The 12,486-nt window shown below is 46.9% G+C and overlaps 1 protein-coding gene across 1 annotated transcript in view; it reads right to left on the bottom strand.

Annotated features, from left to right (window-relative positions):
- The window catches only part of LOC140207807 (uncharacterized), a 151,856-nt gene that overhangs the window by 35,500 nt on the left and 103,870 nt on the right, over positions 1 to 12,486 (bottom strand). The window contains exons 14-15 of the mRNA XM_072276370.1: positions 9,203 to 9,300; positions 6,562 to 6,709 (exon numbers count right to left, since the gene is read on the bottom strand). Of these exons, the coding sequence (XP_072132471.1) occupies positions 6,562 to 6,709; positions 9,203 to 9,300 (246 nt within the window). The remainder of the gene's footprint in view (positions 1 to 6,561; positions 6,710 to 9,202; positions 9,301 to 12,486) is intronic.

Below are 12,486 nucleotides of genomic sequence, written 5' to 3'. Positions count from 1 at the left end.
CTGAAAATAACCGAAAAGAGAAATAACAAACTCAACATCACATGCTGTGAGTTTCATTATGGCAAGAATTATCACTGCAGCCAATTTGTAACGGTGACACTAAAAATTGCAATGACTGCTTTTACCCTGCCTTGAGCTGCGTTCAATTAACCCACCGGTAGCTCTAGTTAAAAAAAAAAAAAGTTCCTGGAAGATTCTGTGAGGTAAAAGTGGCAAGAAAATACATCACAATGAAAGCAAATGTTAGAAGAAATATTACAGATATATATCATTGAGGTGATGGGATACAGACTGACAGATTGAACAACGTGGTTGATATATATCATTGAGGTGGTGGGATACAGGCTGGACAGAGGTTAAACAAGATTGCCGATTTATATAATTGAGCTGATCGGAAACAGGCTGGACAGAGGTTGAACAAAATAGTTGATATTTCTCATTGAGGTGATGGGATACAGGCTGGACAGAGGTTGAACAAGATGGTTGATATATATCATTGAGGTGATGGGATACAGGCTGGACAGAGGTTGAACAAGATGGTTGATATATATCATTGAGGTGATGGGATACAGGCTGGACAGAGGTTGAACAAGATGGTTGATATATATCATTGAGATAGTGGGATACAGACTGGACAGAAGATTGAACAAGATGGTTGATATATATCATTGAGGTGGTGGGATACAGGCTGGACAGTGATTGAACAAGATGGTTGATATATATCATTGAGATAGTGGGATACAGACTGGACAGAGATTGAACAAGATGGTTGATATATATCATTGAGGTGTTGGGATACAGGCTGGACAGAGATTCAACAAGATGGTTGATATATATCATTGAGATAGCGGGATACAGACTGGTCAGTGATTGAACAAGATGGTTGATATATATCATTGAGGTTTTGGGATACAGACTGGACAGTGATTGAACAAGATGGTTGATATATATCATTGAGGTGGTGGGATACAGACTGGACAGAGATTGAACAAGATGGTTGATATATATCATTGAGGTGGTGGGATACAGACTGGACAGAGGTTGAACAAGATGGTTGATATATATCATTGAGGTGATGGGATACAGACTGAACAGAGATTGAACAAGATGGTTGATATAGATCATTGAGGTGGTGGGATACAGACTGGACAGCGATTGAACAAGATGGTTGATATATATCATTGAGGTGGTGGGATACAGACTGGACAGAGGTTGAACAAGATGGTTGATATATATCATTGAGGTGATGGGATACAGACTGGACAGAGATTGAACAAGATGGTTGATATAGATCATTGAGGTGGTGGGATACAGACTGGACAGCGATTGAACAAGATGGTTGATATAGATCATTGAGGTGGTGGGATACAGACTGGACAGCGATTGAACAAGATGGTTGATATATATCATTGAGGTGTTGGGATACAGACTGGACAGCGATTGAACAAGATGGTTGATATATATCATTGAGGTGGTGGGATACAGACTGGACAGCGATTGAACAAGATGGTTGATATATATCATTGAGGTGTTGGGATACAGACTGGACAGTGATTGAACAAGATGGTTGATATATATCATTGAGGTGGTGGGATACAGTATGGACAGTGATTGAACAAGATGGTTGATATAGATCATTGAGGTGGTGGGATACAGACTGGACAGTGATTGAACAAGATGGTTGATATAGATCATTGAGGTGTTGGGATACAGACTGGACAGTGATTGAACAAGATGGTTGATATATATCATTGAGGTGGTGGGATACAGACTGGACAGAGATTGAACAAGATGGTTGATATATATCATTGAGGTGGTGGGATACAGACTGGACAGCGATTGAACAAGATGGTTGATATATATCATGGAGGTGTTGGGATACAGACTGGACAGAGATTGAACAAGATGGTTGATATAGATCATTGAGGTGGTGGGATACAGACTGGACAGTGATTGAACAAGATGGTTGATATAGATCATTGAGGTGGTGGGATACAGACTGGACAGCGATTGAACAAGATGGTTGATATATATCATTGAGGTGTTGGGATACAGACTGGACAGTGATTGAACAAGATGGTTGATATATATCATTGAGGTGGTGGGATACAGACTGGACAGAGATTGAACAAGATGGTTGATATATATCATTGAGGTGGTGGGATACAGACTGGACAGCAATTGAACAAGATGGTTGATATATATCATGGAGGTGTTGGGATACAGACTGGACAGAGGTTGAACAAGATGGTTGATATAGATCATTGAGGTGGTGGGATACAGACTGGACAGCGATTGAACAAGATGGTTGATATATATCGTGGAGGTGGTGGGATACAGACTGGACAGTGATTGAACAAGATGGTTGATATATATCATTGAGGTGGTGGGATACAGACTGGACAGCGATTGAACAAGATGGTTGATATATATCGTGGAGGTGGTGGGATACAGACTGGACAGTGATTGAACAAGATGGTTGATATAGATCATTGAGGTGGTGGGATACAGACTGGACAGCGGTTGAACAAGATGGTTGATATTAAGGTGGAATGACAGTGGCTTGACAGATGTTGAACAAGTTGGGAGTGAATGAGAAGATGGAAACAAGGGGTAAAGGGATCAAGGGCAATCACTGTTATTCCTCCAGCAATACACGGATACTGAATTAATAGTTCATAGTAATGCATGAAAGATCCTAAAATGACGAAGATAGAAGAAATAATAGGAACTTTGGTTTATGACCTTTGCCCCGCACCAACTTTCATCAAGGTACCATAAGAGGATACTTCACGTCTTCATTTGGCTACTGCTCTGCCTATGGCTGCGAAGAACTGCAGAGAACTGTGGACAGAGCTGAGCATATCACAGAAACAAACCTCCCTGCATGGACTCTGTCTGTACTTCCCGCTGATTCAGCAAAGCAGCCAGCATAACCTCACAGCCCTGGACAATCTCGCTTCTCAGGGATTGGTGCAGCAAGTTAGATAGGGGTTCCAAAACCTTTTGTTTACGCCAAGGTCCCCCTCCATTAATCGAGTGGTCCTTTGTCGTCAGGTTGGGAGCCCCTGATAGAGGTATACCGTATTATAACGGTCTATATAGAGTGAATGCATGAAGGTATTTTCCCCTTAGTTTTGGTAAGGTCATGAATTTAGGGTGACAATTGAAATATTTAAGGGGAATCAGATCAGAGCTACTTCATTCAGAAGGTGTTGCGAATGTGGAATCAGCTCCCAGCGGAACTGGTAGATGCAGGTTCATTTGCAGCATTTCAGCGCAGTTTGCGCGGGTACATCGATGAGAGAAGTATTGAGGGCTGTGATTTGGGTGCAAGTGGATGGCCCAAGCAGAAAACTTAACGGTCTAGATGGGCTGAGAGACCTGTTTCTGCGCTGTAGGGGAATAAATCACAACTGAGCATTCTACCGAAGTCCATTTCAAAACAATGTTTTGAAAAGCTACAAATGCAAGAAACATATTCAAGATAATGAACCGAAAATAACCCTAAATGGAAATAACAAATAATCTCACATGCTGCGAGGGTCGTTGGGACAAATAATAACGCTGCAGCAATTTTGTAAAAGTAAATCTCTAGAACAGTAATAGTTGCTTTTACACTGTAAGAGCATCGATATAGGAGCAGATTTAGGCCATTTGGAACATCTAGTCTGCTCCTACCATTTACTCCCAGCTGATCAATTTTTCTTCAGCCCCAATCTTCTACCTTCCTCCATTTAATCCCTGGCCAATGAAGAATCCTTCGATCACTATTTCAAATATTCATATAAACGGCCCCCGCAGCTGCCTACGGCAAAGGGTGCCACAGATTCACCACTCTCTCGCTAAAGAGATTCCGGCTCATCCCCGTTCTAACAGGGCGTCCCTCCATTCTGAAGCTGTGACGTCAGGCCTTAGTCTACTCCGGCAGAGGAAGCGTCCTGTCCGCAGCCAATCTATCACTCGATATGTTTTTCCTTAGGTCACCCCTCAGTCTTCTGGGTTCCAGTGAATATTGGCCCAGAGTCATCAAACGCTCCGCATTTAACAAGCCGCTGAATCCTGGATCATTTTTGTGAACCTCCTTTGAACCACCTCCTGTTTCAGCACATCCAATATAAGATAAGCCGCCCAAAACTGTTCGTAATACTCCAAGTGAGGCCCCGCCAGTGCTTTATGAAGTCTCAACGTTATATTCTTGCTTTTATATTCAAGTCCTCTTGAAATGAGTGTTAACATTGCATTTGTCTTCCTCACCACAGACCCAATCTGCAAATTAACCTTTAGGGAATGCTGTACAAGGTCTTTCAAGTTCCCCTTTGCGTCTCAGTTATTTGTATTTTCTCTCCATTTAAAAAAAAAGGAAACCATTTCATTTCTTCTACCAGAGTGCATGACCATGCCCTTCCCGACACTATATTTCACTCGTCACGTCATTGCGAATTCTGCTAATCTTCTTAAGTCCTTCTGTAACCTCTCTACATCCTCAAAAATACCTGCCCCTCCACTTCTCTCCATATCGTCTGCAAACATTGCAACAATCTTCAATCCAATCATCCAGATCATTGACATACAAGCTAAAAAGAATCGGTCCTGTCTCAGACCCTTGCAAAACACAACTTGTCACCCGCAGCCAAAGAGTAAAGGCTCGCTTTATTCCCACTCCTTGTCTCCTGCCTATCAACTACTGCTTTACCCATGCTGGAATGTTTTCTGTCATACCCTGGGCTTGTAGCTTGTAGCTCTTACCCTACCAGGTGCGGCATTCAATTAAACCTCTGGTAGTTCCAGCTAACAAAAAACGATTCCTGGGAAGCTCAACGAGATAAACGGTGCAAGGTAAGAGAAAGGATAGAGGAGTCATTGCTGATATGACATTGAGGAAGGTAGTCACGGGCTGGATAGAATTTGCACAAGATGTGTATGAGTGAGGAGATGAAACAACGTGTGTGAGGGATCAAGGACAATCACTGGTGGTCATTCAGCAATACACAGATACTAAATAGTAGCTCATAATACGATATAAAAACACGAAAATGACAAAACTACGTTTGTAGATCAAATAACAATAACTTTGGCTTATCCTTTTTACCCCTCCTCAAACCTTATTAACACCCCATAAAAAGTATCCCATCGGGATACATAACGACTTCATATGGCTACTGCTCTACACTTGACTACTAGAAACTGTAGAAAGCTGTGGGCACAGCTGAGGACATGGCAGAAGCCAGACTCCCCTCCCTGAACTGTGCGTGCACTTCCTTTGGCATCGATAAAGCAGACAGCATTATCTAAGATCCTTATAACCCTGGGCATTCTCGCCTTTCACCCACATTGAAGACTTGAAAACATGGAAAACATATCGACCAGATCTCAGGGACCGCTTCCACGCTGCTGTTAGAAGCAAACTGAATTGATCCCACTACGACAAGGTAGTCTCCTGACTTCAGAATATAACTCCATTTGATCTTGCACCGTATGCCGAACTACACTGCACTTTCTCTGCAGCAAAAGTGCTTTATAATACCCTATTATTGCCTCGAAGAACTGTTGTAATGTGTTGATCTGAATGAATAGTATTTAAGACAGGATTTTGACTGTATCTCCGTACATGATAATAATAAACGGATTCTGAAGTGATGTTTAACTGAAGTTTACAAATTATTCAGAAACCCAGAAAAATGGAAAAGGCTTATTTCCCTTATTATTTGGGTTATAGATATTGGCTGCGATTCGGCATGTCGTAACAGTGGAAAGGATTCAACAACAAAAACAAAACGATGTCATCCCACAACGAAAGGTCGCGACAGACCTCGATCTCACTGTCTTGTCTGAACGGGATAAAGGTGAAACGTATACGTGGAACAGTGTCCCGAAGGTGCAATTACTCTGCTTAAGCAACACTGACAGCAAAAACACAACAAGCCGAAGGGACGCTTCCTAAGCCCTGTAACTAAGTGAAAGAGTTATCGATCCATATGAACGTTGGATCCGATACCGAGGCGAGTAATGGACTGTGTTCTCCCGCTAAGGAAACTAAGGATCTAGTTGCAGAGAGACGTGCAGAGCCCAAGTCTGAAGCTTGTTGATTCGTACTGAGAGGATGATGGTGTTAAACGCAATTTCTCTCAACAACAGCAACTTCGGATGTGCTTCTTTTTCTTTTTTTTTTGTTTTATGCGCGAGGTTATTTCGTTGCTCCCAAGTAGAATAAAAAGCCAGTGAAAGTGTACCGCTGAGATTCTAATATCTGTCCAGAAGTACTTAAATACGAATCATCGGGACTGCCGTGATTTTCACATTCCTGAAGTAAAATTTCCGGAATATATCACAACGGATGGGTTTAATCCCGGCATCACCACCTGATTCCGCTGCTAGGACCAGAGCAATAGGGGTTGAGCGGCGGCTCACCTCATGCGGCTCGGTGTGAAAGTCCGACTTCGCGGGCCGACCCCGGTATGTTCTCACCAGCAAGCGTGGAGAGGCCGCCAGAACGGAGAAGTGAATGGGAATCACTACCCGATAACAGGCGAGCACGCTGAGACCAGTTTCAATACTCACCAATGAGAACTTGATGCCTTCACGGTCGGAGAATGGATCCTTTCCCGGATTCCCGACCCTTGGGGTAATGGTCCTCTCCCAATCCCGACCCCGCAGACGATCCGCCGCCGCCGACCTGCTTCCACACAGAACTGAAGGAAAGCCGGGACTGTAGTTGATACGTCACCAGAGCTGGGGGCGGGGCCTCGGAAACAAACCCGCAGAGTCTGCAGAGCTGCGGTAAAATGGGAGCGGGAAAAGGGCTCACGGGATGTACACATACATATAGGTTTATGACATTTTACAAGTATTTGCAATTTTCGCCGTCAGCTGTGATTCTACCAATAAAAGTACATAAGCACATGCGAATATATCAACAGATGTTGTGGCTATGTTTAGATACACATACACAGACATGACAGATTGTGCAGCATTCGACTGAACACACATCGTTCTGGTGTGCTTGGGTTAAGTCTCAGCGAGGAAGAACGTTTGTACTGATCTGCATTGACTGTGTTCTCCCGCTAAGGAAACTAAGGATCTAGTTGCAGAGAGACGTGCAGAGCCCAAGTCTGAAGCTTGTTGATTCGTACTGAGAGGATGATGGTGTTAAACGCAATTTCTCTCAACAACAGCAACTTCGGATGTGCTTCTTTTTCTTTTTTTTTTGTTTTATGCGCGAGGTTATTTCGTTGCTCCCAAGTAGAATAAAAAGCCAGTGAAAGTGTACCGCTGAGATTCTAATATCTGTCCAGAAGTACTTAAATACGAATCATCGGGACTGCCGTGATTTTCACATTCCTGCAAGCATTCGCTATTTCCAGCAACTACTCTATTTGATCCTGTCTCCACTGCTCAGAGAAATTGCCAGCATGTCCTGCTTCTCTGTTCCAGCTAATTCTGTCCTTCTCAGATCTCTCTGCCCTTAAACATTCATGTTCCCATGTAACAAACCTGCAGAAAGCATGAGAGCGGATAGCGTGCAACAGGGAGGAGATGCGGAAGTGCGCACAGAAAATGCGCAGACTCCTCTGTGACACCAGGGCCACGCGGAGCACGTGACAAGGTACACACACCAGAACAGATTACCCATGAACCCTACAGGTCAATAACTGCGTCGCCTCCATTTCTGGTAGGCTGAATGCACGTTTCAATGCACGATTTGACCAATTGAACAATGAAAGAAAAGCCTCCTTTTGTCCAGAGGAACAGGGACTCTGTCTGGCCGCAGCCGAGGTGAGGAGGACACTACCGAGGGAAATACAAAGCAAATCCGCAGAGTCGGACAATTTACCCAGTTAGTGGCCAATGGGCCATGTGGCCCAGGAAAGAGAAGACTTAACAGACAACTTTTATATCTCTCCGAAAGAGTCCACTGTCTCTTCAAGCTTCAAGGCAGCCGCCATGATTCCGGTGCCCAGGAGAACAACGATAACTGGGCTAAATGATAACGCCCAGTGGCTCTGAATTCAACAGTAATTCTGTGCTTTGAGCGGGTGGTAATGGGTCGTATAAAATATCGCGCGGTTACATGGGATCATTTCCAGTTCGCCTTCCGCTCAAACGGTTCCATTGATGCTGTCATGATCTTGCCCTTCTACCCAATTCGTCACACCGAGAAGACGATGCCTCGTACGCTAGGATGTTGTTCACATGTCTCAGCTCGGCGTTAACACGATCATCCCTCAAAGGCTGGTGGGTGAACTACCCTCGCTGAGATTCAACACTCCTCTCTGTAACTGGAGCTTAAACTTCTTGACCGAAAGCCCCACCCAGTCCGTGTTGGCAGAAACATCACAAGCTCCATTACGCTGAGAGCTGATCACCCCTCTCCAAACCCACTCAGGGGTTTGTACTCAGACCGCTGCTCTCCAAATTGTTGAATGACGTCTGCACTGCCATATTCTACAGTGCTTGGTATCATCAGCAACAATGACGAAATATTACCAAGAAGCAACGAATGTAAGAAGCAATCAGTGCAAGAAGCAATGAGCGTGTTAAGCTGCACCGGGCTTAGTGAGTTTGTGCAGCCGAGAAACCGTTTCCAACGTGCGGGATAAATTGGGTAAATTACACAGCGTCCTGAACCTTCCACAGATTCCACAATATACAGATCAGAACACCGAAGTTCGTCCTTATCTGAACCTGGTTGGGACCAAAAGTGGAAAACTTGCCCCGTAAGGTCGGACAGGTCTTCGCACCAGAGGGGCTGCTCCTCCCTGAAACCCCGTACACCCCGGTTATGTAGCGCGTTACCTGCAGCTATGGGCAGAGAAATGGCAGATGGATTTAAATTAGGTTAGGAGGTGAGGTATTGCACTTGGGAGTTCTAATATTAATTGAAGGCCTGCGGTAAACAGTTGTATCATTTACGAACAGGGGCATCTCGTGGTGCAAATGTATCGCTCTCTGAAATGACAATCCAAGTAAATGAGGAGCCAAACAAGGCATAAGGCGTTTTTCTGGTCAGATGTCGAGTTGTTGACCTTAAACGGCGGACTGCAGTTGCAGATGGACATGGAGGCCCTGACGAGGGAGCAGAGGAGTTTCATCAATATGCTGTCCGAGCGGTTTGCTGTATTTTGTTACCTCTGTCAAGCCCTTCGAGGGCTTATTTTACAGATTGTGTCAAGGTGGTGTTTCGCTGGTCTAGTGCCCTCACTTTCGAGGTGAGGGTAGCCAGTCGGTGCTCTGCTTCTGATACCTGTTGTAATTAATTTTCAACAGCATGTCCAATAAGGCCGTATCCTTGCTCGTCTCCTGATCAGAAAACCGATTATTATTTAACACAGTGGAGACTATACCCTGATATTGATATTACTGCACTTTAACTCACGGGAAGGCAACTTACGGGCAATATGTTGGCCGGTTCTCCCAATCCATGACTGCTGTCCGTCCACTCCACTACGTTAAACTCAGTCTTCCCTTCGGTTACGTCATGCTATTTCTGGAACATTGTGGTCAACCCTGCCGACTAGACCAATGCGTGACGAAAATATTTTAAAATTCGTCCCTTGTGCATTTTTGTTTCAGCAGCAAAGGTGCCGCAAAGCAGGCACGGTACACGTAGTACAGGTTAAAAGATATTGCTTCAGCGGATTCATATTATGAATAAGCTAAAAAATAACGATACATATAAAAAAGAGACAAAACAATATTCCCAACCAATCACTGTGCAAACACGAAAAATCTGCAGATGCTGGAATATCAAGCAACACACATCAAAGTTGCTGGTGAACGCAGCAGGCCAGGCAGCATCTCTAGGAAGAGGTACAGTCGAAACATATGTGTCACAATCACTGTGCAACTCTATACAACACAGTGCTGCATAGAAACGCAGATGCCAACGGTATTTTTTCCTCTCTCTCCATGTCCTTGTCTCTATCTTCAAATCTTATGTTGTAACCCAGCATAAGAGACCTTGCCGAACTACAGAAGAAAAAAAAATGCCCGATTTATACCTTTCAAGATCTCAGTACTTTTCCAGACAAATATCATCTTCTATTCTCTAGGCTGTAGACTTCTAATTACCCGAAGTTCTTACACATTCCGATAGACCAGTTCCGTTGCAGCTCTCAAAAAATTCCCTTGACAAAACCGTTTTGTCTTACAACTTTCCATTTTCTGTTACGTATTTTCTGTGACCTGATCCAGGTGTGTAAGGTGATGAGAGACATTGATCATATTGATAACCAGAATCTTTTTCTCTGGGCTGAAATGGCTAATACGAGGGGAGGGCATAGTTTTAAGATCCCATCCCCCCCCCTCATCCCATCCCCCCTCCCCCTTATCCCATCCCCCCTCCCACCTTATCGCATCCCCCTCTCATCCCATCCCCCCCTTCATCCCATCCCCCCTCCCTCCCCTCTCTCATCCCTCCACCTCTCTCTCCCCCCTCTCAGGTTTTATCCCTCTCTGTCCCTCCTCCCTTCATTCACACTCTCTCATTCCTCTCCATTTTCACCTTTCTCCCCCTCTCCCTTCCAATTTCTCTCTCTCTCTCTCTCTCTCTCCCTTGTTCCCATCCGCTCTTCCTTTCGTTTTCCTGCCTTCCTCTCGCCGCTCTCCTCCTTTCCAGTCTCTCTCTCTCTCTCCGTCCATCCCCCCCCCCCGTCCGTTATCTCTCTCTGTCCCATCACTGTCCCTCCCCACCCCCTTCTCTCTGTCGTTTTCAGTCTATCTCTCTCTCTCTCTCTCTCCCTCTCTCTCTCTCTCTCTCTCTCTCTCTCTCTGCGACAGACCATCGCCTGCCTGGTCGCGAATGTGATCTGCGCTCTCGCCTGCACTCCCGCCGTCATCCTGTACTCGCTGACCGTCCGGGTCTTCCCCTGCATCGGGTACTGCTACACCGGGTGCCGGATGGTGAGTGTTCCGCACCCCCCCCCCCCGCACACCCAACACACTGGCGAACCAGCCCTCAGCCCCCGTCAACCCCCGGAGATCTCCACTCGGCCTTCCCCTCTCCCGCGACGCTTTCCTCCCTCCCGGTAGCGCTCCCTCCCTCCACGCCAAGCTCCCTCAGAACCCCCCCTCCCCTCGGTTGTAGCGTCCCCTCCCCCGGCAGCTCCTTCCACAGACGGGCCACCCTCTGGGTGAAACAGTTTGCCCTCAGAGTCCCCTATTAAATCTCTAAAACCTGCGCCCTCTGGATCTCGATTCCCCGACCCTGGGGAAATGTCTGTGTTCGTTCACCCTGTCTGTGCCCCTGGTGGTTTTACACACCCCTGTCAGGTCACCCCGACACTCCCGGGAATAAATTCCCAACCCGCCCGACCTCTCTCCGTAACTCAGTCCCTCCAGTCCCGGCGACATCCCCGTAAATCCCCAGGATCTCCGGTCTCCTGTTCCCGGTGTCCGATCCGACGATGGCGGGGATGCCGAACGCCGCCTTCACCGCCCCGTCTCCCCGTCACCCCACTTTCAAGGAACCGTCACCCGAAACCTGGTGTGTTCCATCACCACTGTCACCCCCTCTCCGTCACCCAAAACCTGTCACCCCTGTCACCCCCTCTCCGTCTCCCCACTTTCAGGGAACCGTCACCCGAAACCTGATGTGTTCCGTGAAGAGAAAGCTACATTCCCGAGACAGGAGTTACCAGAGATTTCTCTCCACTCCCCCCAACACTTGTAAACACATCTCCCTCTCCCACACTCCCCCTCTCTCCCCACCCAACGCGCTCCTTCCCTCTCCCCCGACTTTACCCCCATACCCAAACAACTCTTCCCCTCCTCCTTCTTACCGGCCATCTCTCCCTCTTCACTCCCCCCCTCACTATCTCTTCCCCTCTCACCCCTCCCTCGGAACTACCCCTCTTCTCTCTCACACTCTCAACTCTCCCACACTCTATCTCTCCTCTCTGCTCAACTTTGTCTTTCACCCCCCTTTCCCCCTTTCCGTCTCTCACCCCCTCTCTCCCCTCTGCCTCGTTCACCCCTCTCTGTCCCTCATCCCCTCTCCGTCTCTCCTCCCTCTGTTCTGCACCTTTCTCTCCCTCCCTGTCCGACCTCTCTCATCTCCAGCCTCTCACATTTCCCTCCCACCTCTCTCTACCCTCTGACTTCCACCACTCTCTCCCCCCCGTCTGAATCTCCCTTTATCAACTGTTCTGTGCCACCTCTCCTCTTTCTCCCCATCTCTCTCCCACCCACCCCCTCTCTTCCTCACCCATCGCCCCCCAGTCTCTTCCTCCCCGTCTGGGTCTCCCACCTCCGCCTACCCCAAACTCCCGCTCCCGACCCTACCCTCTCTCCCCCCTCTTCTGTCTCTCTCTTCCCCGGCCCGAGCCCTTCTCTCTCCCTCTCTCACCCCATGTCTCCCTCTCTCCCTCTGGCAGAGGTCTGTGAGCGGGGTGACGGTGATTTTGCTGGTGAACTGCCTGGTCTCCCTGGTGATGTCCGTCCTCACGGCCATCGTCAACTGCAGGAACCTCGAGTGCTGCGCCGTGC

Source organism: Mobula birostris, chromosome 13 (genome assembly GCF_030028105.1).
Source record: "Mobula birostris isolate sMobBir1 chromosome 13, sMobBir1.hap1, whole genome shotgun sequence".
NCBI lineage: Eukaryota > Metazoa > Chordata > Chondrichthyes > Myliobatiformes > Myliobatidae > Mobula > Mobula birostris.
Note: the sequence above shows the minus strand (reverse complement) of the source record. Positions and strands in the feature narration are given on the sequence as shown.